Below are 26,988 nucleotides of genomic sequence, written 5' to 3' on the forward strand. Positions count from 1 at the left end.
GTCGCCCATGAAACTAGGAAGCCCTTGTGGCTGAGGTATCCCCCGCAGTGAAGAGGGCAGGAAGGGTTGTGGAGGGGGACGCGGGGGCTGTGATCTCGCTCCCTGGTGCCCTGGCTGGCTGGATGTCGGCCGGGGGTGGGGATCGGCCGCTCTGAATGGACTCAGTGTAGAGGCAGGAAAAGCAAACACCTCCGTGTGGGCCTGCTGGCAGTGGATGGGAGTGGGGAGGGGCAGGGGCCTGGGTTCCTCTCAGCCTCCTTGATCAGACCTCTCCCCACTCCTGAGGCTCCCTGACTCCCTGGACCCTTGGCCTACAGTGTCCAGAAGGAGAGTGGGGTGGAGGTTTGGGGCAAGCCCTCCGTGAGACACCTTTGCTCCAATCTTTCCCTGCTCCTCTGCCCAACCCCCAGCCAGTACCCTTCCTGCCCAGAAGATGCCAGGAAAATCTGTGCCCGGGAAGGGCGGTCTGGCACCTGAGGGCCCCGCCTGACCAGCCCTTCTCAGCAGCAGGAGCTGGGTGGGAGTCACTTTATGCCAGAGACGCCCCAGCAGTGCCATCCACCTCCTGGGCTGAGGAGTACCCCCAAGAGGCTCTGCCCGGGTGAGTGCTCCTCTGGCCCCACAGCCAGGCAGTGAGGGAGGGAGAGGTTGTCCACGTTGGGGCTCCCCGAGACCCCCACAATCTCTGTGGGTCCTCATGGTTCTGTGGCATTTTCCGTTGTGACTGTCTCACCCTCTGTCTGTGTCACCAGTGGCTGGGTGAGGGGAGCTGAAGGGATGGTTAGAGAAGCTGGAGGAGGCAAGAGGGGCTGGAGTCTAGGGTATAGGACTCCCGGATTCCCAGCCAACTTTTTGTGTTTTATTTTTATTTGTATGATTTTTAAATTTCTGTTTTAAAAGATAAGGTCTCTCTTGTATGGAATATATCTTTATATTAAAAAAAAAAAAAAAGATAAGGTCTCACTATATTGCCCAGGCTGGTCTTGAACTCCTGGGCTCCAGCAACCCTCCCATCTCAGCCTCCCTAAGTGCTGTAAGTATAGGCCTGACCTACCGCACCCAGCCTAGCCAACTTCCTGATTAGATTTGTGAAATCACAGAGGCTCTTGTAATGGTTTCCTTTTAACACTTTGGATTGTAAAAGACCTTTGGAATGAGCTCGGAGAGGGTTAGCAGTTCATCCCGGGTGACACAGCAGACTGGTGGTACTCAAACCCACCAGGCCTCCCCATCACACCGCAGGCTGTTTGTGTTATGGAAGCCACCTTTGGCCACGTCTCTCCCTCTCCACGTGCAGTTTCCCCCTGAATTTAAGAGGCTGAGGTTTGGAGGGAGCCAACTCTGCCCAGCACCTCCAGGCCTTTCCTTTCTGTTCTCTCTCCAGGCACCATGCCCAGGGCCCAGCCTAGTAGCAGGAGCAGCCCCTGCCTGGGCCTCAGAGAAGCCACAATCTCCTCTAACTATCCCTGGGAAGCCATGGTTGCCTTACATCCCCCAGAGAATGGGGACCCCTTCGCTCTTCGTGTCTAACCATAGTCCCACATGTTGTCTTCAAAGCCCAACCACTTCCCAAAAAGCAAGGTCAACAGCTGACTGCATGCCACAGCACCCCAGTGGTGCCTGCTTTGAGGTGGGACCTGGCTGGGGGGGACCCGGCCGAGTAGAAACAGGCCTTCCTCACTGGGTCAGGCTCTGTTCTGAGGTCGTCCACGTACCTTGCTGAATGGTCACCACATTCCTGCAATGTGGAGTCAGTGTTACAGATTGGAAAACTGAGACACCGAGCGTTGAAGTGACTCATCTGTGGACACACTGCGAGAAAAAGAGCTGGGATTCAAGCCCATAGCTTGGCTGCAGAGCCTGATCCCTTAAATGTTCTTCCATAGTGCCTCTGATTCCTAGAGGGCCTCCACTGGAGGTCATTGCATTCAATCCCCTGCATCTGAGTGTCCACCCAGGCCCACCTCTGCTCACAGATAAGAATCAATCAAGCTTTTTTTTTTTTTTTTTTACTTTATTTTTATTTTTTGAGACACGGTCTCACTCTGTCGCCCAGGCTGGAGTGCATGGCCACCATGCTTGGCTGATTTTTGTATTTTTTGTAGAGATGGAGTTTTGCCATGTTGCCCAGGCTGGTCTCAAACTCCTGGGCTTAAGTGATCCACCCAACTCAGCCTCCCAAAGTGCTGGGATTACAGGTGGGAGCCACTATGCTGGTCCAACCTCGTTTTTAACGGCAACTGCGGCCAGGGGCGGTGGCTCCCGCCTGTAATACCAGCACTTTGGAAGGCCGAGGCAGGTGGATCACAAGGTCAGGAGTTGGGAGACCAGCCTGGCCAATATGGTAAAACCCCGTCTCTACGAAAAATACAAAAATTAGCCAGGCGTGCCAGGCATGGCGGCTCACACCTGTAATCCCAGCACTTTGGGAGGCCAAGCGGGCAGATCACGAGGTCAGGAGATCGAGACCATCCAGACTAACACGGTGAAACCCCATCTCTACTAAAAATACAAAAAAATTAGCCGGGCATGGTGGCGGGCGCCTGTAGTCCCAGTGACTCAAGAGGCTGAGGCAGGAGAATGGCGCGAACCCGGGAGGCGGAGCGTGCAGTAAGCCGAGATCACGCCACTGCACTCTCGCCTGGGCAACAGAGGGAGACTCCATCTCAAAAAAAAAAGAAAAAAGAAAAGAAAAGAAAAAAATTAGCCAGGAGTGGTGGCGGGCGCCTGTAGTTCCAGTTACTCAGGAGGCTGAGGCAGGAGAATTGCTTGAACCCAGGAGGTGGAGGTTGCAGTGACCGAGATCGCACCACTGCACTCCAGCCTGGGTGACAGAGCGAGACTCTGTCTCAAAAAAAAATAAAGGCACCTGCTCCAAGGGCGGAATTTCCCCTGGGGATAAGCAGACATTTCTTTATTCATAGCCTTCTGGCGGGGAGGAGAGGCCCTCCCAGCCAGAACTCACCATGTCCAGCTGCTTCGTTGCTCCTCTCTCCTTCCCACTGGAGTATAATTTCGGGAAGGAAGCAGCTCCGCCTTGTCTTGGCTCCACAACCTCCAGGCTGTGTGGCGCTGGACAAATGACTCAACTTCTCTGAGCCTTAGCTTATCAACTGTAAAGTGGAGCTAATTATACATCTGCTTTGTGAGTCTGAGAAAGTTTACATGATAAAAGGATATGAAGGTCTGAAAGGGCTTAGTAAGCACCGTGCCTGGCACCTGTGAAGTGCCCAGGACCAAGTGGCAAATACTTCTCACTGCATCCTTACTTCTCACTGCATCCTGAGGGGTCGCTCCCAGACCCTGAGATCCCACCCAGCCATAGCCAAGTCACCTTCGGGGTTGTCTTACTTAGCCATGGGATTGTCCCTGTTCCCCTGTCTCCTCCCTAGTCCAGGTTCCGGCCTCAAGAGAGAAGGTCCTAGGGGTACAGGAGTTGGAGGAGGGGGTTTGGCAGCACCACCATCACCACTATCATCAACCTCATTGAAACCCTTCTGCCTGCAAGATCAGAGCCTCGTGCTTTTGGCCTTGTAGTTTAGCCTTTCTGTTACAGATGGGGAAACTGAGGCCCACAGTGGGGAAGGACTTGCTCAGGGTCACGTAGCAAGTTGGTGGTGGAGCAGGAACGGCTCTCAGGCCTCCACATTCCCGGTTGGTTTTCCCTGTCTCTTCTTGACCACTGCCCACCTCAGGTCCTCCCCTGGTGTGCCTAGGGTGTGGGGCCTGGCACCCAGTCCTGCCTGGCAGAGCCTGGAGAGAAGCGAGCCGTGGTTGGTGGAGTAGTTGCCGCGGCCCGGCGCGTTCTCAGCCCGGCTCTTTGTCTGCTGCTTTGTGATGGTAAGTGCTGCTCCTAAATCAGTTCTGTGACACTGTTATTGTTGCCCAGGGCGCAAAGAGTCTAAACTTTTCCCCTGAGGTCAAGAATGTGGCTGGTCCCCAAGCCGCCCAGAGCAGAGGCCTGGGTGGCTGGGGGTGGGGATGGGGCCTCGCCCCGAGCTGGGGCGAGATGTTGGGGGGGGAGGGGGTCAGCGGGAACAAAACGCTTTGAAATGCCTCCTCTCCATCACTGCCAACATTGTCCGCTGCCCGCGGGGGGCCTGGCACCGCCTCGCCGGGGCTCCGGCCCCCAGCCCTGGCCAGGCCCAGCCCGACATCTGAAAATGGACAGAAGGTTATTGTCCCTTCCCGCAGCCCTTTGTCTGCCCCAGTTCCAGATGTCTAGGCTGGGACCAGGGAACTGACCCATGGTGGGCAGGGGGGAGGGGACAAAAAGGGAGAGCACGGGTCACTGCATCCTGAGGGGTCGCTCCCAGACCCTGAGATCCCACCCAGCCACAGCCAAGTCACCTACTGGGTTGTCTTACTTAGCCATGGGATTGTCCCTGTTCCCCTGTCCCCTCCCTAGTCCAGGTCCTGGCCTCAAGAGAGAAGGCCCTAGGGGTACAGGAGTTGGACCAGGGGCCCCTGGCAGACTCATGGACAGGGCTGAATCCCAGAGCCACCCGGTAACTGTGATCTTGGACAGGTATGGCCCTCTCCCAGCCTGCTTTCCCCATGTGGGGACCATGGACCAGGTTCATTCATTCACAGGTAATCACAGAGCCCTCCTACGTACCAGCTCTGAGCTGAGCATGGGGGCACGCTGTGGTGGATGGGCCACTCGGATCCTGTCCTTGACCATTGTGGTTAAATAGAATAGTAACAGGGAGCATTTCCCACTCACTACCTCTGGGTCCGGTCCTGGGCTAATCTTTACCTGCGTCATCTCAACCTTTCCGTAACAAAATCAGAGATGCAGACACATTGTTCCTGTCTCCATTTTCCAGCTTTGGAGACTGGTAGACTGTGAGAGGTCCAGTCACTTGTCCAAAGCCAGGCAGTCTGGAGGCAACAGAGCTAGGATTCTAGCCCAGGCCGAATGTAGCCACCAGGAGGAGTAATCTGCTAATGAATACTTGGAAAGAATCGAGCACAGAAGCTGACACAGCTCCAGACTCAGAACTGGTGGTGTTAACTCCATGCTAGAGTGTCCCCATTCTACAGGTGGGGCGACTGAGGATAGGGAGAGAAAGCCTGGGGCAAAAGCTCCGGGGAACTTAAACAGTAACACCAACAGCAGTTCCAGAGCCGCTAGGGCTGGCCAGAGTGAGACGGGCAGACTTGGTTTCAAACCCCAAACCCCAACTCTGGATGAGCTTGGGCAAGTGATTTATTTAGATTCTCTGTGCCTCAGTTTCCCAGTTTCCTCTTCTGTAAAGTAAAAATATTCCCAACTGGTCAGGCATGGTGGCTCATGCCTGTAATCCCAGCATTTCGGGAGGCCAAGGCGGGCAGATCACTTGAGGTCAAGAGTTCAAAACCAGCCTGGTCAACATGGTGAAATGGTGAAACCTTGTCTCTACTAAAAATACAAAAATTAGCTGAGCATGGTGACACGTGCTTGTCGTCCCAGCTACAAGCTGGGAAACTGAGGCAGGAGAATTGCTTGAACCGGGGAGGCAGAGGTTGCAGTGAGTCAAGATAGTACCACTGCACTCCAGCCTAGGCGACACAGCAACAGAATCCGTCTCAAAAAAAAAAAAAAAAGAATTCCTGACTTCACAGGGTTGTTGTGAAAATCAAGTTAGATAATACATTTAAAGCACTTAGCAGGCTGGGTGCGGTGGCTCACGCCTGTAATCACAGCACTTTGGGAGGCTGAGACAGGTACATCACCTGAGGTCAGGAGTTGGAGACCAGCCTGACCAACATGGTGAAACCCCATCTCCACTAAAAATACAAAAATCAACTGGGTGTGGTGGCAGATGCCTGTAATCCCAGCTACTCAGGAGGCTGAGGCAGGAGAATCGCTTGAACCTGGGAGGCAGAGGCTGCAGTGAGCCGAGATCATGCCATTGCACTCCAGCCTGGGTGACAGAGTGAGACTCCATTGCCCACTCCAAAAAAAAGCACTTAGCAGATGCCTGGCACACAGCAAACGGTTAATGATAGCTATTATTATTATTCTGAATAAGGTTAACATTTATCCCTTTGAGCTTCCTGCTGGGTTCACCTGAGGACAAGGCTCTGTGGAGCAGGGCGGGGGTTAGGAGTTGTTGAAGGGGGTGGGGATAGCAAAACTTGGTTTTCTTGGGGTCTCTAGAAGTCCCGCGATGGGCTAGTTCTGTGGGTCCGGGGGAGGCAGAAGGGATCAGGGCTGAGAGAGGGAAGGGGCTGCCTGGGCCCAGAGGAGTTAACAGCTCCCAGGACCTGGCTCAGTAGGGCTGCCACGCTGCAGCCACAGCAACGATTTTAGCAGAGGAGCCAGGACTGCTTCCTGATGGGCAAAACAGCTGGCTGCCCAGAGAAAACAGCTGGCCGGGCCCCAGCCTCCTGAGAACAGAGGCAGAGCCTCAGAGGAGGACAGCTGCACATCTGGGATCCTGGGAGAGGAGGGCATGGCCAAAAGGGAGAGAGAGGGGGGTCTGTGGAAGTGTGTGTGGGTGTTGGGTGGACCCCCAGAATGGGGGGGTGGAGGGCAGATTCCTAGAGCAGAGACCAGGGTGTGCTAAGTCCAAGCAGAATGGGCAGGGATGCCTCCAGCTGGACTTTGAGGGTCTCAGTCTTCCCTCAAATAGGAAAGATGAGGGGCAGGGGAGGATCTTGGGGACAAGCCTCTGCCCAGCCCTGGGTCCTCTTGGAACCGGGCTTGGAGCTGAAGGTGGGGAGGGTGCCCAAGCTGAGCTCCTGGATTCCCATCTGCCGAGCTGCACCCAGAACCAGGAGTGGGGCGCAGGCCCATCCTCTGGCCAGGATCCTGGGCTCCCTTGGCCACAAAGCAGGACAGGGGACCAGAGATCCCCCAACTCAGGAGACGTGAAGCTGGCAGCTGGTAAGAGCATCCAAGCATCCTCTCTGCTTTGGGTCCCCATTTCAAGCCTGTTTGGCTGCCAGGCCATGAGGACTCCCAATCCGCGGGCCCTACCTGGGCCCTGGGGCACCCCCAGGCTGCCCCTACCCATTGGCAAGGAAGCAGCACCTGGGACCTCAAATGAGGTGGGGCAGGGTATGCAGAGGGTTAATGGGGGTGTGGCCAGAGTCCACTGAAGCAGAGCAGCCTACCCGGGTTCCTGACCCCCAACTCCCAGTGGCCTGATACCCCTAGTTTCTCTTTGGCCCAAAGGGGCTCTTGTAGCCCACCTCCCTAACCTCCAGGAGTAGGGGTTGGCCCCTAGTTTGAGTCTGCCAACCTCAGCTCCCCTCTCCCTGGTGAAGCCATGCTACAAAGTCTTTACCAGGAGCAGGCAGGCCCTGGAACTGAGGCTCCCAGAGGGAAGCAGGCGCTGGCGAGGGGGACAGTTCTTGCAGGGTCTCTACTCCGGAAAGCCAGAGTCAAGCCTGAGGTGCTGGCGCCACCACCTGGATTTGGTCAGAACTGCAATGGCTGCAGTGGGTGAGGATGCTGCAGGCAGAAACCAGCAGCCCCCCAGGTGTCAGCCCCATAGGATCCGGATCCGGCTCAGCCAGATGGGCCCAAGCAATCATTTTTTTCCAGGCATGACCCAGCTAATGAGGTCTTAGGCTTCACAGGACAGCACTTTTTTTCTATTTTTGAGACAGAGATTTGCTCTTGTTGCCCAGGCTGGAGTACAGTGGCACAATCTCGGCTCACCGCAACCTCTGCCTCCTGGGTTCAAGCGATTCTCCTGCCTCAGCCTCCCGAGTAGCTGGGATTACAGGTGCCCGCCACCACGCCTGGCTAATTTTGTATTTTTTTGTAGAGACGGGGTTTCTCCATGTTGGCCAGGCTGCTCTCGAACTCCCAACCTCAGGTGATCCACCCGCCCCAGCCTCCCAAAGTGCTGGGATTACAGGCGTGAGCCACCTCACCTGGGCTTTTTTTTGTTTTGTTTTGTTTTGTTTGAGACGGAGTCTTGCTCTGTCACCCAGGCTGGAGTGCAGTGGCCGGATCTCAGCTCACTGCAAGCTCCTCCTCTTGGGTTCACGCCATTCTCCTGCCTCAGCCTCCCGAGTAGCTGGGACTACAGGCACCCGCCACTTCGCCCGGCTAGTTTTTTGTATTTTTTAGTAGAGACGGGGTTTCACCGTATTAGCCAGGATGGTCTCGATCTCCTGACCTCATGATCCGCCCGTCTCAGCCTCCCAAAGTGCTGGGATTACAGGCTTGAGCCACCGCGCCCGGCCCTGGGCTTTTTTTTTTGAGATGGAGTCTTGCTCTGTAGCCCAGGCTGGAGTGCAGTGATGCAATCTCGGCTCACTGCAACCTCTGCCTCCTGGGTCCCGGTCCAAGAAATTCTCCTGCCTCAGCCTCCCGAGTAGCTGGGATTACAGGCACGCGTCATCATGCCCAGCTAATTTTTGTATTTTTAGTAGGGATTACATGCCTATAATCCCAGCACTTTGGGAGGCCGAGGTGGGTGGATCACGAGGTCAGGAGTTCAAGACCAGCCTGGCCAACATGGTGAAACCGCATCTCTACTAAAAATACAAAAATTAGCCGGGCACGGTGGCAGGCGCCTGTAATCGCAACTACTCTGGAGGCTGAGGCAGGAGAACTGCTTGAACCCGGGAGGCGGAGGTTGCAGTGAGCTGAGACCTCGCCATTGCACTCCAGCCTGGGTGACAGAGCGAGACTCCCTCTCAAACACAAAACCAAAACCAAAACCCTACCATAGTTTCAAGGCACCGGGTGACCTGGCCGTTCCCACCTATTTGACCTCACCTCTTACCATATTTGCTCACCTTGCTCCAGTCACACTGGCCGTCTTGCATGTTCCCACCTCGGGGCCTTTGCTCTACCTGTTCCTTTATCCGGAACACTCTTCCCGCAGATCTCCCCTTGATTAGCTCTTCCTTATGTTCCAAAATGTCTTCCCTGACCCCTCTGTCTGAATGTTGCTTTACTCCCAACTACTCTCAGTTCTCTCTCCTTCCTTCCTTCCTTCCTTCCTTCCTTCCTTCCTTCCTTCCTTCTTTCCTTCCTTCCTTCCTTTCTTCCTTTCTTCCTTTCTCTCTTTCTCTCTTTCTTTCTTTTTGAGCCAGTGTCTGGCTCTGTTGCCCAGGCTGGAGTGCAGTGGCGCAATCTCAGGTCACTGCAACCTCTGCCTCCCGGGCTCAAGTGATTCTCCCACCTCAACCTCCTGAGTAGCTGGGACTACAGGCGTGCAGCACCATGCTCGGCTAATTTTTGTATTTTTTGTAGAGAGAGGGTTTCACTATGTTGGCCAGGCTGGTCTCAAACTCCTGAGCCCAAGCAATGTGCCTGCCCTGGCTTCCCAAAGTGCTGGGATTACAGGTGTGAGCCACTGCCTTCAGCCTACTCTCAGTTCTTGATCACGTGTTTCAATTTGTTCATGGCATTTACCATTCCTTGAAATTATCTCTTCATTGATTGTTTTGCTTGTTGCCTATCTGTCTCTCCTCACCAGAATGTAAGGAGCTTGAGCGGTGGCTCAAGCCTGTAATCCTAGCACTTTGGGAGGCCGAGACGGGCGGATCATGAGGTCAGGAGATCGAGACCATCCTGGCTAACACAGTGAAACCCCGTCTCTACTAAAAATACAAAAAATTAGCTGGGCGAGGTGGCGGGCGCCTGTAGTCCCAGCTACACGGGAGGCTGAGGGAGGAGAATGGCGTAAACCCGGGAGGCGGAGCTTGCAGTGAGCTGAGATCCGGCCACTGCACTCCAGCCCGGGCGACTGAGCGAGACTCCGTCTCAACAAAAAAAAAAAAAAAAAAAAAAAAAAAAAAGAATGTAAGGAGCCTAGGAACAGAGACTGCGTCTGTTTTGTGCACTTCTGTATTCCCAGCCCCTTGCGTTGCATCTGCACATAGTAAGTACTCAGGAAATAGTTGCTGAATGAACAGGATCATATAGAATGACCTGTAGGATATGTCTCCCAGACATGGCATCAGGGAAATCTTTGCAGAGAGAGGAAGTTTGGGCTGAGACTATAGGACCCAGAGTGTAGAAGCTGTCCAGTAAAGACCAGTCCAGGCAGCGGGACCAAGGGAAAAAATAGAAAAGAATGTGGGAAGGTCCAAAAGCATGGAGTATTCTAGAAACTGTAAATTGTGCAATTTGGCTGGAGCATAAGGTTGGGTCTACAAAATAAGTAAATAAATAAATATTAGGCATGCACCTGTAGTCCCAGCTACTCAGGAGGCTGAGGCGGGAGGATGGCTTGAGTCCAGGAGTTCGAGGCTGCAGTGAGCAATGATCATGCTACTGTACTCCAGCCTGAGTGACAGAGTGAGACTCTATCTCAATAGAAAAAAAAAAAGGAGGGCTGCTGAGGCCAAGCACAGTGGCTCACACCTGTAATCCCAACACTGGGAGGCTAAGGCAGGAGGATCACTTGAGCCCAGGAGTTCAAGACCAGCCTAGGCTGGGTGCAGTGGCTCACACCTGTAATCCTAGCACTTTGGGAGGCTGAGGTAGATGAATTGCCTGAGCTTAGGAGTTCAAGACCAGCCTAGGCAACATGATGAAACCCCATCTCTACTAAAATACAACAACAATAACAAAAATTAGCTAGGCTTGGTGGCGTGCCTATAATCCCAGCTATTCGGGAGGCTGAGGCAGGAGAATCACCTCAAACTGGGAGGCAGAGGTTGCAGTGAGGGAAGATTGTGACACTGTACTCCAGCCTGGGTGACAGAGCGAAACTCTGTCTGGATTAAAAAAAAAGACTAGCCCAGGCAACATAGTGACACCCCGTGGTGCATGCCTGTAGCCTCATGCAGTTCCAGCTATTCAGGAGGCTGATGTGGGAGGATCACTTGAGCCCAGGAGTTCACGCCTGCAGTGAGCTATGATTAGACTCCTGCACTCCAGCCTGGGCCACAGAAAGAGACCCTATCGCTAAAAAAAAAGTAAAATAAAAGAAAGGGCTGCTGCATACAGAATGGTCTCCAGGGAGAGAGTCTGATGGTGGGAGGATGGGGTGGGGATGGGGGCTGGAAGATACAGTGGCCCAGGTTGAGGGACGCTGATACCCTGAGCCAGGCAAATGGGTGGTGCAGAAGGGAAGAGTTGGCCACCTGCAGGAGGTGCTAAGGAGGCAGCCTGACCAGGAGCGGTGATGGAGGGAGACCGCCTCTTCATCAGCAACATCCGGGTCTCCAGCCTGAGGGACTGGATGGGCCGAAGTACTGTTCCCTAGAGAAGGGAGAGGGCGCAGAGTTGCACGGGACAGGGCGCAGAGTTGGAGAAAAGACTGGGGTGCCGTTTGGGACAGAAAGAGTTTGGGTCCAGGCGAGAAGCCGAGATGTCAGGTTTCCAAAAAGAGGGAGTGGGTGGCTGGGCACAGTGGCTCACACCTATAATCCCAGCACTTTGGGAGGCCAAGGCGAGCAGATCACTTGAGGTCAGGAAGTGGGGAATGCTGACTGGTCAGGTTGGAGATGGAATCATAGGAGGTGGAAGTTAGGTGTTCTTAATGTCTTCTGTTCCTGGGTGCGATGGTAGAACTGGTTGGGCCAGATTACAGGTCTGGGTGGTGTCAGCTGATCCATCGAGTGCAGGGTCTGCAAAATATCTCAAGCACTGACCTTAGGTTTTACAATAGTGATGTTACCCCAGGAGCAATTTGGGGAGGATCCAAAGGCTGCATGACCCTTAAATTGTAATTTCTAATCTTATAGCTAATTTGTTAGTCCTGCAAAGGCGGACTGGACCCTAGGCAAGAAGGGGGGTCTTTTTGGGAAAGGGCTGTTATAAATTTTGTTTCAAACCATGAACTGAATTGCTTCCCAAAGTTAGTTCAGCCTACGCCCAGGAGTGAACAAGGACAGCTTAAGGGTTAGAAACAAGATAGAGTCAGTTAGGTCTGATTTGTTTCACTGTCATAATTTCCTGAGTTATAATTTTGCAAAGGCGGTTTCACAGGGGCCATTCTGTTGAGGAGGGGTGTGCCTCCTGAGGCTGGCTGAGGGAAGAGGTAGAAGGTTTGGAGGCTGGAAATGAGAGTTCCCAGCTAATGGCTTCTATTTTCTCCAAAAAGTAGTAGGGAGATTTCTGCTGGGGGAGAGGGGCGGTGGAATGAGGGATTGAGAAGACTGGAGGCTTTTTTTTTTTTTTTTTTTTTGAGACAGAGTCTCACTCTGTCACCCCGGCTGGAGTGCAGTGGCATGATCTCAGGTCACTGCAATGCCTGCCTCCTAGGTTCAACTGATTCTTCTGCTTCAGAATCCCAAGTGGCTGGGGTTACCGGCATGTGCCACTACACCTGGCTTATTTCTTTTTGTATTATTATTATTTTTTTTTTTTGAGGTGGAGTTTCGCTCTTGTTGCCCAGGCTGGAATGCAAATGGCATGATCTCGGCTCACTGCAACTTTCGCCCCCTGGGTTCAAGCGATTCTCCTGCCTCAGCATCCTGAGTAGCTGGTATTACAGACATGCACCACCATGCCCGGCTAATTTTGTGTTTTTAGTAGAGACGGGGTTTCTCCATGTTGGTCAGGCTGGTCTTGAGCTCCTGACCTCAGATGATCCACCCACCTCAGCCTCCCAAAGTGCTGGGATTACAGGCGTGAGCCACCGCACCTGGCCCCTTTTTTTGTATTTTTAATAGAGATAGGGTTTCACCGTGTTTCCTAGGCTGGTCTTGAACACCTGGCCTCGAGGCCGGGCGCGGTGGCTCACGCTTGTAATCCCAGCACTTTGGGAGGCCGAGGCGGGCGGATCACAGGGTCAGATCGAGACCATCCTGGCTAACATGGTGAAACCCCGTCTCTACTAAAAATACAAAAAAATTAGCTGGGCACGGTGGCGGGCGCCTGTAGTCCCAGCTACTCGGGAGGCTGAGGCAGGAGAATGGCATGATCCCGGGAGGCGGAGCTTGCAGTGAGCCGAGATAGTGCCACTGCACTCCAGCCAGGGGGACAGAGCAAGACTCCGTCTCAAAAAAAAAAAAAAAAAAAAAAAAAGAACACCTGGCCTCAAGTGATCCGCCCATCTCGGCCTCCCAAAGTCCTGGGATTACAGGCATGAGCCACTGTGCCTCAATGACTGGAGGCATTTGAAATGCCCTGAGGGGAATGGGCAGGGGACACAGAGAAACAGGATTCTTGGGCTGGGTGAGAGCCCAACTGAGGGTAGAGACCCTGAGTTTGCAGTAGCCCCAACCTACCCCAAAACAAGATGGCTATTAGGGTTTCCAGGCAGGTGTGATGGGAAAACCTGGAGGCAAGAAAGTTAGTGACAGGCTGGACTACTGGGGAGTATGGGAGGACTGGGGGGAAGAGGAGGACTTGAGGCCAGGGAAGAATCTAGAAGCCCTCTGTCTTAGTCCATTTGGGCTGCTATAACAACATATCTTAGACTGCATAATGTATAAACAACAGAAATTTATCCGCTGGGCGCGGTGGCTCACACCTGTAATCCCAGCACTTTGGGAGGCTGAGGCGGCTGGATCACCTGAGGTCAGGAATTTGAGACCAGGCTGACCAACATAGTGAAAACCTATCTCTACTAAAAATACAAAAAATTAACCGGGCATGGTGGTGTGCGCCTGTAATCCCAGCTACTTGGGAGACTGAAGCAGGAAAATCGCTTGAACACCCCACACCCACGCCCCTCCCCCGCCAAAAAATAAAGGAAATTTATTGCTTGTAGTTCTAGGGGTTGGGAGGTGCAAGATCAAAGCGTCAGCAGATTTGCCTGTTCCTCATACATGTGGCCTTCTAGCTGTGTCTTCTTGTGGCAGAAGTTGTGGACAAGCTCCCCAGGCCTCTTTTTCTTTTTGAGACAGAGTCTTGCTCTGTCGACAGGCTGGAGTACAGTGGCATGATCTTGGCTCACTGCAACCTCTGCCTCCTGGGTTCAAAGGATTCTCCCAACTCAGCCTCCTGAGTAGCTGGGACTACAGGCGCGTGACATCACACCAAGCTAATTTTTGTATTTTTAGTAAAGATGGGGTTTCACCATGTTGCCCAGGATGGACTTGATCTCTTGACCTCATGATCCACCCGCCTCAGCCTCCCAAAGTGTTGGGATTACAGGCGTGAGCCACCGCGCCCGGCCCCCAGGCCTCTTTTATAAGGGCACTAGCCCCATTCATGTCGGGGAGCCCACCCAATCACATCCTAATCAACTCCCCCTTTTTTTTTTTTTTTGAGACAGAGTCTCGCTCTCGCTCTGTGACCCAGGCTGGATTGCAGTGGCACGATCTGGGCTCACTGCAAGCTCCACCTCCCAGGTTCACGCCATTCTCCTGCCTCAGCCTCCTGAGTAGCTGGGACTACAGGCGCCCGTCACCATCCTCGGCTAATTTTTTCTATTTTTTAGTAGAAACGGGGTTTCACCGTGTTAGCCAGGATGGTCTTGACCTCCTGACCTCGTGATCCGCCCGCCTTGGCCTCCCAAAGTGCTGGGATTACAGGCTTGAGCCACAGCGCCCGGCCGGCCCCCCCTCTTAATACCCTGACATTAACATTAGGTTTCAACATGTGAGTTTTGGGGGTCAGGGACATTCAGACCATAGCACCCTTGGACCAATAGGACAGACAGAGGCTGTGGAATGACTCTGGGGTGGGTGAAGTAGGGAACACTGCTTTGCTTTAAAAAGGGAATCCCTCTTCTGGGGCTGGGAGTGGCTTCCCACAGGGGACTGCCGTGCAAGGGAGGAGGAATCTGGCATCTCTCCAGGATGCTTCTCATTGCAGGGCCGCTGGCCTAGAAATGGCCTCAAATGGAAGCTGCGATCCGATCCTGGTGGAGGTTTTGGAGCTAGGCTAGAGATGAGGACTCCAGGGTTCAGTGTGCACTTGCTGCTCCTGCACTAGGTAAGTCCCTTCCTCTGTGGACCTCCAGCCCTCCCCTTCCAGTGGAGATAGTGTGCACAGCCCTAGCTCCCCTCCCTGAGCCTGGGAAAAGGCTGAAGGGAGACCCCGTGGTGTTCCTAGGAAAGGAGCCCTTCCCAGCGGTGGGAGGGTGAACGGGGACCCTCCCTCTCCTCCAGTCCTGTCTTCCCAGCCCCAGGGCGGAGCTCTTCCTGTGTGTCAGCCTCCACGCGGGAAAAGTTGCCAGTGCATTCATTCTCTCGAGGAATCCCTGCGAGCCCTCCCAGATGGGTGGTGTTATCAGCCCGATTTTACCGAGAGGCTGCTGAGGGAAAGTGACCTGTCTGAGGTTGGTGACAGACACCCAGTTTGATCCCATCTGTGGTACCGCCAGGCCTCTCCCTTTTCTGCTTCTCTCCCGAGAGGCTGGAGAGTCCTTTCCCTCCTAGCAGGGTCCTAAGGACCCCGCGGTGCTCCAGGGGAGCCAACATCCCCTCCTTGGGAGGGCGTGGTGTGCCCTAGTTCTACACTCAGACCAAGAGAGGGCTGTGAGGGCTGTGCCGTTTTTTTTTTTTTTTTCTTTTCTTTTTTTCTTTTTGAGATGGAGTCTGTCACCCAGGCTGGAGTGCAGTGGCGCGATCTCGGCTCACTGCAACCTCCGCCTCCCGGGTTCAAGTGATTCTCCTACCTCAGCCTCCCAAGTAGCTGGGAGTACAGGCACCCGCCACCATGCCCGGCTAATGTTTGTATTTTTAGTACAGATGGGTTTTCACCATGTTGGCCAGGCTGGTCTTGAACGGATCTCAGGTGATCCCGCCGCCTCGGCCTCCCAAAGTGCTAGGATTACAGGCTTGAGCTACCACGCCCGGCCTGACTGTGCTCTCTTAAAGGGCCGAAGCAATGCGAGTGCTAGCGACCGCGGCAAGGAGGTGACGCGCAGGGGACTTAAGGAGCGGACCGCCGCGGGAGGACGCGTCCAGGTCAGGGGGACTCCCTCTGCGACCCCTACACTGGGTCTCCGGCCCACGCGTGGCCCGTCTGGTCTGCGGAGCTGGCGCCGGGGCCGCCAGAGGGCGCCCGGGGCGGAGGAGGGGGCGGGAGCCGGGGAAGCCCGGGGAGGTGGTGGCAGAGCCGGCGCCGCCCCGCGGGGTCTGCGGCTCAGGTCTTAAGGGTCGGCTTTATGGGCCGGGAAATCCGGTTCCGGGGGTTCAAAGCCCAGGGGTTCCATGAGCCCCTACTGTTCTCGGATGCCTGGCCGGCCCCGAGGCACTCGTCCCAGCACCCCTCCCCCGTCCCTATCCTCCGGCTCCTCCCCCGTCGCCCCTCCGGGGTCCAGCCGGGCGGGGCGGCTCCAGGGTCGCGGCTGGCGCGGGTCCCCGGGCCCTGGCCCTCCGGTACCCCAGGCCAAGGACAGAAAACTTGAGCATCCCCGCGCAGGGGTGGGGAGGGGAATCCCACTCTGGGGGTGCACTGCCCCGCCCTCTCCGGGTCTGCCTCGGCCCCGCCTGGGCCCCAAGCCCCGCCCCCTCCCCTCGGCCGGCTGGAGAGCCCCGGGGGCCGCCGCAGCCGCCCAAGCGCCCGCCATGCGCGCTGCCCCCGCCGCGCCGCTGCTCCAGCTGCTGCTCCTGCTGGGGCTGTGGCTGGAGGCTGCGGGCGTTGCAGAGTCGCCGCTGCCCGCCGTGGTCCTTGCCATCCTGGCCCGCAATGCCGAACACTCGCTGCCCCACTACCTGGGCGCGCTGGAACGGCTGGACTACCCCCGGGCCAGGATGGCCCTCTGGTGAGAGACAAGGGCATTGGCACCCAGTGGGCACCTAACCCCCAGCCTCGCAGATGGCCCCCGTCCCCGGCGGCCCTGTCTGCTTGCTCCCTGCCCAGACACCACCTAGACAGGCCCCTCCCCTCACAGACGGCCCTGCCAGCCTGAGCCCCCAGACAGGACCCCGAGCCCCCTGCTGGGAGACCTCTGAGGCCACAGGCCGACGTGAGACACCCACCCCTCCTTCTGGTCCCCTACTCCTTCCTCTTGGGGCCTTCCCTGGGTGTAGGTTGGGCGCAGCCAGCCCTTTTCACCCCAGCCTTCAGGGCCCAGCTCAACCCCGGTGGGACCTGTGGTTGGCTGGATTTGAAGAGAAGCAGACAGGAACCTCTGAAGTCCCCTGGGGCCCAACGTGGCAGGGATCGGCCAGGCTGGAGGCTTCTGGGCACAGGTGGGGGGTGCCATCAGCACTGGGCTCCGGGCTGTGCAGGGGAGTCAGACCGGCTCCCTTTCCCTCTGGTAGAGGGGCAGGATCCTGTCAGCCAAGGGCAGTCCCCCTTCCTGGAGCCTCTCCCCTCTGGCATCTCTGTGCCCACAGGGCACTGGGATCGGAGGCCACAACCCCAGGTCTGTAGACACCAGAACAGGGAGGAGTCCCTGGCTGAGGTTGGGGGTAAACTGAGAAAAATGACAAGCCACCCTTTACAATACACCCCAGTTGGGCTAGGGGGGTGGAGCCCTGGCCTGGGGAGGCCGCCCACAATGACCACAGTTTGGGAGTTTGTTAGTTCCCACCCCTGTAAGACTTGACACGTAGTCTTCATTTCTGGGGAATTGGCTTAAAGGGGCAGCATCACCCAAAACCTGGGCACTTGGCTAAAGCCCCCACCTCTGTTATGGGAGCCCCTTCCCCAGGAGAGGGGAGGGTGTGCTCCATGACAGCAGAGCTTGGGCCCGTCTGCATTCTCAGGGACTCGCAGAGCATGGTTTGATCCTTATTACAACCTGGGGGTGGAGGAAAGCAGCAGCTCTTCTGTCTAGTCCCCATTCAGAGAGGGACAGGGGCTTGCCTGTGGTCACACAGCCACAGGTCACACAGGTAGGTATCTGCCCACCTAACGAAGGTTACCAGGGAATGTGGCAGGTGGGATCCTTAAAGTCGAGGTACTTTTCATCTTTCAAAATGCATTCATTGGCCAGGCAACGTGGCTCACGCCTGTAATTTCAGCACTTTGGGAGGCTGAAGTGGGCAGATCACCTGAGGTGAGGAGTTCAAGACCAGCCTGGCCAACATGGTGAAACCCCGTCTCTACTAAACACACAAAAATTAGCCGGGTATGGTGGCGCGTGCCTGTAATCCCAGGTACTTGGGAGGCTGAGGCAGGAGAATCACTTGAACCCAGGAGATGGAGGTTGCAGTGAGTCGAGATCACACCACTGCACTGCAGCCTGGGCGACAGAGCAAGATTATGTCTCAAAAAAAGAAAAAAAAAAATATATATACACACACACACACACACACACACATATATACTTTCGTCTTCTCTTCTCTTGGTCCATGACATAGGCAAGAAAGCTTAAGTTATAGAGGGAGGACATGAAGCCCAGAGAAAGATGGGACTTGCCTGAGGTCACACAGCAGGTCACAGAACTGTGATGGGGACCTGGCTGTGCTGCCTCCAGCCCCTCTGCTGTAACATGCCTACCCTTCACTGTTCCAAGGAGAGCCCGGCCTCAAAGGCGTTGGTGCTTCGGGGTCAAGGCTGCTTTGGGGTTCAATCCTTCTGTGGCTGTGCCCCCTCAGCCTTTTTTCTTCCCATCCCCAGGTGTGCCACGGACCACAATGTGGACAACACCACAGAGATGCTGCAGGAGTGGCTGGCAGCTGTGGGCGATGACTATGCCGCTGTGGTCTGGAGGCCCGAGGGGGAGCCCAGGTGGTGATCTGAGGGGAAGGGTACTGGGGAAGATGGAGAACAGCTGCAGTCCAGAGAGGAAAAGGGACAGCCCAGAGCCACAGCCTCCAAGCCAGGGCTCTGAACACTGCCTTGCAGAGAGGGAGGGGCATGTACCCCATGGGAACATCTCACCTCTCTACCCCCTCAGGTTCTACCCAGATGAAGAGGGTCCCAAGCACTGGACCAAAGAAAGGCACCAGTTTCTGATGGAGCTGAAGCAGGAAGCCCTCACCTTTGCCAGGGACTGGGGGGCTGACTATATCCTGGTAAGGAAGTCTGGCTAGAATTGGGCTTCTGAAAGGTGGTAGTATCTGTCCCTGATAAAAATCTGGGTATAGGCTGGGCGCAGTGGCTCACGCCTATAATCTTAGCACTTTGGGAGGCCAAGGCAGGTGGATCACATGAGGTCAGGAGTTTGAGACCAGCCTGGCTAACATGGTGATACTCCATCTCTACTAAAAATACAATAATTAGCTGGGCATGGTGGCAGGTGCCTGTAATCCCAGCTACTCAGGAGACTGAGGCATGAGAATTGCATGAACCTGGGAGGCGGAGGTTGCACTGAGCTGAAATCACACCACTGCACCCCAGCCTGGGTGACAAGAGTGAAACTCAGTCTCAAAAAAAAAAAAAAAGAAAAATCTGGGTGTGACTGACCCACTGGAAGTCTGGGTCCTTCAGCAGGCTATCTGGGCCAGAGCCCAGACCAGATGTTCAGATTGGATCCCTATGTTAAAAGCTCAGACTAGGTACTAAGCCTGGACCCCTCAGATAGATCCCATTGTATATACTATATACTAAGCCTCGATTACTGGGCTGGAGCCCAGGGTATAAACTGAGCCTGGATCTCTGAACTAGAGCTCAGAGTAGGTGTTTGGATCCATTTTCTAAGCCAGATCCCAGATAAAGGTCTTAGCTCAGCAACTCAGGTATAATCTCTGGACCGAATCCCTGAGTCAGTGCCCCAGACTAGAGCCATGGTCCAGAAAGGGATCTACTGAGTGAGTTAGACCTCTGTAAGAGTATTCCTATTGGATCCTAGGAGCCACGCTGGGTCTCTGGCAGGACCACTTAGTGAATTCTCTGGGGGGCTGCAGCCCTGGCAGGGCTGGAGCCTGTGACATCCCCTCCCCAAAGTTTGCAGACACAGACAACATTCTGACCAACAACCAGACTCTGCGGCTTCTCATGGGGCAGGGGCTTCCAGTGGTGGCCCCAATGCTGGACTCCCAGACCTACTACTCCAACTTCTGGTGTGGGATCACCCCCCAGGTGAGGCCAGGATGGGGGCCTTGGGTGGACTGAGGTCCTGGAAGGAGGGACGTGGAGAGCAGAGAGCCTGAAGGCCTTGGGGTCTGTGGGCAGGGGCAGGGGAGACCTCTTACAGCCCAAAGCATCCCCTTTCCCTAGGGCTACTACCGCCGCACAGCCGAGTACTTCCCCACCAAGAACCGCCAGCGCCGGGGCTGCTTCCGCGTCCCCATGGTCCACTCCACCTTCCTGGTATCCCTGCGGGCTGAAGGGGCAGACCAGCTTGCCTTCTACCCCCCACATCCCAACTACACTTGGCCTTTCGATGACATCATTGTCTTCGCCTATGCCTGCCAGGCTGCTGGTGAGGACCAGCCCTCCTTGAACATTCCTTGGATTCCTCTGCGCCTTTGCACATGCTACTCTGGCTGCTTACCATGCCTTTCTCTACCCTGCATTTCATCCTGTTAACTCTTGAGTTACAGCTTTGGGTCATGAGTTTTCTTTTCTCTCTCTCTCTCTTTTTTTTTTTGGTGTGATCTCGGCTCACTGCAAACTCTGCCTCTCGGGTACAAATGATTTCCTGCCTCAGCTTCCCGAGTTGCTGGGATTACAGGCACCCGCCACCACACCCAGCTAATTTTTGTGTTTTTAGTAGAGCTGGGGTTTCGCCATGTTGGCCAGGCTGGTCTCAAGCTCCTGAGCTCAGGTGATCTGGCCACCCCGGCCTCCCAAAGTGCTGGGATTACAGGTGTGAGCCAACACACTCAGCCAGTAGTTACTTTTTTTCTTTTTTTCTTCTTTTTTTTTTTTTTTGAGACGGAGTCTCACTCTGTCGCCCAGGCTGGAGTGCAGTGGTCGGATCTCAGCTCACTGAAAGCTCCGCCTCCCGAGTTCACGCCATTCTCCTGCCTCAGCCTCCCAAGTAGCTGGGACTACAGGCGCCCGCCACCTCGCCCGGCTAGTTTTTTGTATTTTTTTTTAGTAGAGACGGAGTTTCACCGTGTTAGCCAGGATAGTCTCGATCTCCTGACCTCGTGACCCACCCGTCTCAGCCTCCCAAAGTGCTGGGATTACAGGCTTGAGCCACCACGCCTGGCCTCCTTTTTTTTTTTTTTTTTTTTTTTTTTTGAGACTGAGTCTGGCTCTGTCGCCCAGGCTGGAGTGCAGTGGCTGGATCTCAGCTCACTGCAAGCTCCGCCTCCCGGGTTTACGCCATTCTCCTGCCTCAGCCTCCGGAGTAGCTGGGACCACAGGCGCCCGCCACCTCGCCCGGCTAGTTTTTTGTATTTTTTTAGTAGAGACGGGGTTTCACCGTGTTAGCCAGGATGGTCTCGATCTCCTGACCTCATGATCCGCCCGTCTCAGCCTCCCAAAGTGCTGGGATTACAGGCTTGAGCCACCGCGCCCGGCTATCCTTTTTTTTTTAAGATGGAGTCCTGCTCTGTCGCCCAAGCTAGAGTGCAGTGGCGCGATCTCGGCTCACTACAACCTCCACCTCCCAGGTTCAAGGTATTCTCCTGCCTCAGCCTCCTGAGTAGCTAGGACTACAGGTGTGTGCCACCATGCCTGGCTAATTTTTTTTATTTTTATTTTTAGTAAAGACGGGGGGTTTCTTTTCTTTTTTTTTTTTTTTTGAGATGGAGTCTCGCTCTGTCACCCATGCTGGAGTGCAGTGGCTGGATCTCAGCTCACTGCAAGCTCCGCCTCCCGGGTTCACGCCATTCTCCTGCCTCAGCCTCCCAAGTAGCTGGGACTACAGGTGCCCACCACCTTGCCCGGCTAGTTTTTTGTATTTTTTAGTAGAGACGGGGTTTCACCGTGTTAGCCAGGATGGTCTTGACCTCCTGACCTCGTGATCCGCCCCCCTTGGCCTCCCAAAGTGCTGGGATTACAGGCTTGAGCCACTGCGCCTGACCACCATGTTAGCCAGGCTGGTCTCGAACTCCTGACCTTGTGATCCACCCGACTCGGCCTCCCAAAGTACTGGGATTACAGACATGAGCCACCGTGCCCGGCTAGTAGTTACTTTTAAGATGAAAGTTACTAAAAAGAGTTTGGGTATGGCCAGGCAAGGTGACTCAGACCTTAATTTCAAAGTCTTGGGAAGCTGAGGCTAGAGGGGAAATCACTTGAGCTCAGGAGTTCGAGACCAGCCTGGACAATATAGCAAGACCTCATCACTTTTCTGCCTTTTTTTTTTTTTTTGAGATGGAGTTTTGCTCTTGTTGCCCAGGCTGGAGTGCAATGGCACGATCTTGGCTCACTGCAACCTCTGCCTTCTGGGTTCAAGCAATTCTCCTGCCTCAGCCTCCCAAGTAGCTGGGATTACAGGCATGCACCACCACGCCTGGGTAATTTTGTGTTTTCAGTAGAGACGGGGTTTCTCCGTGTTGGTCAGGCTGTTCTCGAACTCCCAAACTCAGGTGATCTGCCTGCCTCAGCCTCCCAAAGTGCTGGGATTACAGGCGTGGGCCACCGAGCCCAACCCAGCGTTTTTTTTGTTTTTGTTTTTGTTTTTTTTTTGAGATGGAGTCTTGCTCTATGGCCCAGGCTGGAGTGCAGTGGCACAATCTCAGCTCACTGCAGTGTTGACCTCCCCACCTCAGCTTCCCGAGTAGCTGGGACCACAGGTGCACACTACCATGCCTAGCTAATTATTGTATTTTTCATAAAGATGGGGTTTTGCCGTGTTGCTCAGGCTGGTCTTGAACTCCTGGGCTCAGGTGATCTGCCCCCTCAGCTCCCAAAGTGCTACGATTACAGGTGTGAGCCACCACCCCTGGCTGCGAGACCCCATCTCTACAGGAAAATTTAAAAATTAACCTGGTGTGTTGGCCCACACCTGTAGTCCCAGCTTCTTGGGAGGCTGAGGCAGGAGGATTGCTTGAGCCCAGGAGGTTGAGACTGAAGTAAGCTGTGATCATGCCACTGTACTCCACCTTGGGCAACACAGGATGAGACCCTGCCTCAAAAAAAAAAAAAAAAAAAAAAAGAGAAAGTGTTTGGGTGTGAATGGAATAAATCCAATCCTGGCTGGGTGCGGTGGCTCATGCCTGTAATCTCAGCACTTTGGGAGGCCAAAGCAGGTGGATCACGAGGCCAAGAGAGGGAGACCATCCTGGCTAACACGGTGAAACTCGGTCTCTATTAAAAATACAAAAAATTGGCCGGGCGCGGTGGCTCAAGCCTGTAATCCCAGCACTTTGGGAGGCCGAGGCGGGCGGATCACAAGGTCAGGAGATCGAGACCACAGTGAAACCCCGTCTCTACTAAAAATACAAAAAATTAGCCGGGCACGGTGGCGGGCGCCTGTAGTCCCAGCTACTCAGGAGGCTGAGGCAGGAGAATGGCGGGAACCCGGGAGGCGGAGCTTGCAGTGAGCCGAGATCGCGCCACTGCACTCCAGCCTGGGCAACAGCGTGAGACTCCGTCTCAAAAAAAAAAAAAAAAAAAAAAAAAAAAAAAAAAAAAAATTACAAAAAATTTGCCGAGCATGGTGGTGTGTGCCTATAGTCCCAGCTACTTGGGAGGCTGAGGCAGGAGAACGGCATGAACGTGAGAGGCAGAGCTTACAGTGAGCCGAGATCGCGCCACTACACTCCAGCCTGGGTGACAGAGCGAGACTCCATCTCAAAAAAAAAAAAAAAAAAAAAATCCAGTCCTGTGGATGAGAGGGAGGAGTGGAGACACTCATGTTGGAGTGAAGCTCTTGAGAAGGCTGCAGAGAATGTGTAATTCTGACCTTGAAGACTATCTGGTGCACGGAGAAGAACTTTGCAGGTGGTCAGGGTAAATTAGAGGTGACGATTTAATTAAGTAATTAGTGGCAGCCGGTAAGGAGGGTGTTGTGATTCTTTGTTTTGTGCTGGAGAAATCTGCAGTGTGCAGACATGCAAGAAGAAATCTTATCAAGTGGAAAAAGTGAGTGAAGGTGAAACAATTGGAGAGGAAAACACAAGCGAAAACAAAAGCATTCTGTTATTTTTCATGTGCTATCCCTGCTTCAAGCGACAGCCCTTGTTAATCGGTCAATGATTTGAAGGAATTCAGTCTCTAACAGCCAGCTATTATAGCCCTGCTCTGGGCCAAGCTCTGTGCTCGATGCTGGGAATAGGGTCAGCTTTCATTTGTTTTTTGTTTGTTTGTTTGCTTTTGAGACAGAGTCTTGCTCTGTCACCCAGGCTGGAGTGCAGTGGTGTGACTTTGGCTCACTGCAACCTTTGCCTCCCAGGTTCAAGTGATTCTCCTGCCTCAGCCTCCCAAGTAGCTGGGATTACGGGCAGCCACCACCACACCCAGCTAATTTTAGTATTTTTAGTAGAGATGGAGTTTCACCATGTTGGCCAAGCTGGTCTTGAACTCCTGACCTCAAGTGATCTGCCTGCCTGGGCCTCCAAAAGTGCTGGGATTACAGGCGTGAGCTACTGTGCCCCGCCTGGGTTAGCTTTTTAATTGGCACCGTGTGCCTGCCCCTGAGGATAGTTATAATAAAGGTAACAAATATTGGCCGGGTGCAGTGGCTCACATCTGTAATCCCAACAGTTTGGGTGGCCTAGGGGGGCGGTGGATCACTTCAGGCCAGGAGTTCGAGACCATCCTGGCCAACATGGTGAAACCCCATCTCTACTGAAAATACAAAAATTAGCCAGGTATGGTGGCGCACGCCTGTATTCACAGCTACTCAGGAGGCTGAGGCAGGAGAATCACTCGAACCCGGGAGACAGAGGTTGTAATGAGCCAAGATCACACCGAGGCGGGCAGATCACTAGGTCAGGAGATCGAGACTATCCTGGCTAACATGGTGAAACCCCGTCTCTACTAAAAATACAAAAAATTAGCTGGGCGTGGTGGCGGGTGCCTGTAGTCCCAACCACTAGGGAGGCTGACGCAGAAGAATGACGTGAACCTGGGAGGCGTAGCTTGCAATGAGCCACTGCACTGCAGCCTGGGCGACAGAGCGACACTCCGTCTCAAAAAAAAAAAAGTGACAAATATTGAAGCCTGGGAAGGCCACTCTGGCTGCCAGGTGAAAGATACTGTGGAAGGGAGCCCCAGAGGGTGTGGGGTGAAGTGGAGGGGTCTGGGGAAAAGGCGATGGCCCTTGGATCTAGGTGGGGTGGTGGGGATCGGGAGAGATGGGGGGATTTAGGGAACAGAGCAGTGGGGCTCACTGCCATCCTGTGGCTGTGGTGGGTGGGAGTTTGCCTGCTCCTGCCTCACCTTGATACCCTGAGGGCAGGGACTCAGTCTTGCTCACTGCCGTAACCCTGACTTCCAGTGGGTGCCCTGGACAGGTATATTGAATGAATGAACCATCTCAGCAGAACAACCCCTTAGATATTGTGTGAGCCAAGCCCTTTCTCCCTCTGGTCCTACAGGTGGGGAAACTGAGTCCTAGAGAAGACCGACACGGGTAACTGGCATTGCTGGGCCTAGGACCTCTCAGCTGGATTCTGAGAGCCCCCCGCCTCCACTGTAGCTCTCACTCAGCCTGTCTCTGCAGGGGTCGCAGTCCACGTGTGCAATGAGCACCGTTATGGGTACATCAATGTGCCCGTGAAATCCCACCAGGGGCTGGAAGACGAGAGGGTCAACTTCATCCACCTGATCTTAGAAGCACTAGGTGAGGGCTGGGGAACTGTTCCACCCGCCTGCTGCCAGGGCTCCCTGCCTCCCCATGGTGCCCCTTTCCTTAGGCCCTGTACTGGAGCGGGCATTGGCCTTGGGGTTCCAGCCTTACCGCTAACTCGTTCCATGACTCTGAGAAAGTCCCTTTCCCTGTTGGGCCTCAGTCTCACATCCTTACAACGGGGACAGGTGGATCTTGTGATCTCCGAGGTCCCAGCCTGTGGGGTGTTCTGCCGGGCTGGGGGCAGGAATGAGGCTGGGGGCTAGGACTTCAGGGTGACTGCTAACAGGAGTCAGTAGGGACTCATGCTTGGGGTCTACTTCCCTTTGCAGTGGACGGCCCCCCCATGCAGGCCTCAGCTCATGTGACTCGGCCCTCCAAGAGGCCCAGCAAGATAGGGTTTGATGAGGTAAGTCCCCGAGCCTGTGGGCTCGCCGTTAGGAGGTGAATGGGCCCTCCCCTCCCTCTCCCCTGCACTTACCGCCCACCCCCTGCCTCCTCCAGGTCTTTGTCATCAGCCTGGCTCGCAGGCCTGACCGTCGAGAACGCATGCTCGCCTCGCTCTGGGAGATGGAGATCTCTGGGCGGGTGGTGGACGCTGTGGACGGCCGGTGAGGCTGCCTGGGACGGGGCCCTGAGCTCTTGGGGGAGCAGTGTGGTCCATCTCCAAGCCCCCTAGGACTGGGAAAAGCAGACAGGTTGAATGAGTTTCTTGTCCCAGGAAGTATCCAAATGGGGTCTGAGTAATACTCTGTCAGGGAGTTCCGGAGCAGACACACGTGGGAGAAGCCACCCTCCCGCTGCTCACCAGAGGAGGCGAGCACAGTGGCTGAGGCTCCACGGCCTGGGTTCCAGCTCTACCAGCTATTGAATGTGTGACCTCCAGCCAGCTACCCCCATCTCTCAGCCCTTTTGTATAAATAGCAGATAACTGTGCCCTTCTCTTAGGGTTTTGTGGGTTTAGTGAAGTTAGCCAGGGCCGGGCACATAGTAAGTTTCCAAAGGTTAGGTATTTTCAGTATTATTACTCTCCATCCTGGACTTGAGTTCCTGGTGGGCGGAGATCGGGAAAGGGCAGCCATGTTCCCCTGGGGAATCCAGAGGCCAGGCTTCTCCAGCCACTAGGGGTCCTGTGGCCCCATATGTCATCTGCTGCTATTTGCTTCAAGTGCTCAGCTCTGTTTTTTTTTTTTAGAGACAGCGTCTCCGTCTGTTACCCGGGCGCAGTGCAGTGCCACAAACATGGCTCACTGAAGCCTTAAACTCCTGGGTTCAAGCAATCCTCCTGCCTCAGCCTCTGAGTAACTGGACTATAGGCGTGCACCATCACACCCAGCTAATTAAAAATAATTTTTTTTTTTTTTGAGGCAGAGTCTTGCTCTGTCACCCAGGCTGGAGTGTGGTGGTGCAATCTTGGCTCACTGCAACATCCGCCTCCCGGGTTTTCAGTGATTCTCCTCCATCAGCCATCTGAGTAGCTGTGATTACAGGCTTGCATCACCACACCCAGCTAAGAAAAATTTTTTTCATAGAGACAGGGTCTCACTCTGTTGCCTAGGCTGGTCTTGAACTCCTGGCCTCAAGTGACCCTCCTGCCTCA

At 54.6% G+C, this 26,988-nt stretch overlaps 1 protein-coding gene across 10 annotated transcripts in view; it reads left to right on the forward strand.

The window, feature by feature from the left end:
• Window positions 1-270: 270 nt before the first annotated feature.
• Window positions 271-26,988, forward strand: part of LOC105464094 (cerebral endothelial cell adhesion molecule) — a 34,101-nt gene continuing 7,383 nt past the window's right edge. The window contains exons 1-11 of one of the 10 annotated variants that reach the window (XM_071078402.1): window positions 271-601; window positions 3,696-3,840; window positions 14,672-14,791; window positions 15,679-15,768; window positions 18,374-18,484; window positions 18,654-18,771; window positions 19,643-19,777; window positions 19,916-20,120; window positions 25,263-25,382; window positions 25,721-25,797; window positions 25,893-25,999. In XM_071078402.1, coding sequence (XP_070934503.1) covers window positions 18,411-18,484; window positions 18,654-18,771; window positions 19,643-19,777; window positions 19,916-20,120; window positions 25,263-25,382; window positions 25,721-25,797; window positions 25,893-25,999 — 836 coding nt within the window. In that variant the 5' untranslated portion in view covers window positions 271-601; window positions 3,696-3,840; window positions 14,672-14,791; window positions 15,679-15,768; window positions 18,374-18,410. The other 9 variants (XM_071078401.1, XM_071078400.1, XM_071078403.1 and 6 more) reach the window with 9 other exon arrangements.

Source organism: Macaca nemestrina, chromosome 14 (genome assembly GCF_043159975.1).
Source record: "Macaca nemestrina isolate mMacNem1 chromosome 14, mMacNem.hap1, whole genome shotgun sequence".
NCBI classification, from domain to species: domain Eukaryota; kingdom Metazoa; phylum Chordata; class Mammalia; order Primates; family Cercopithecidae; genus Macaca; species Macaca nemestrina.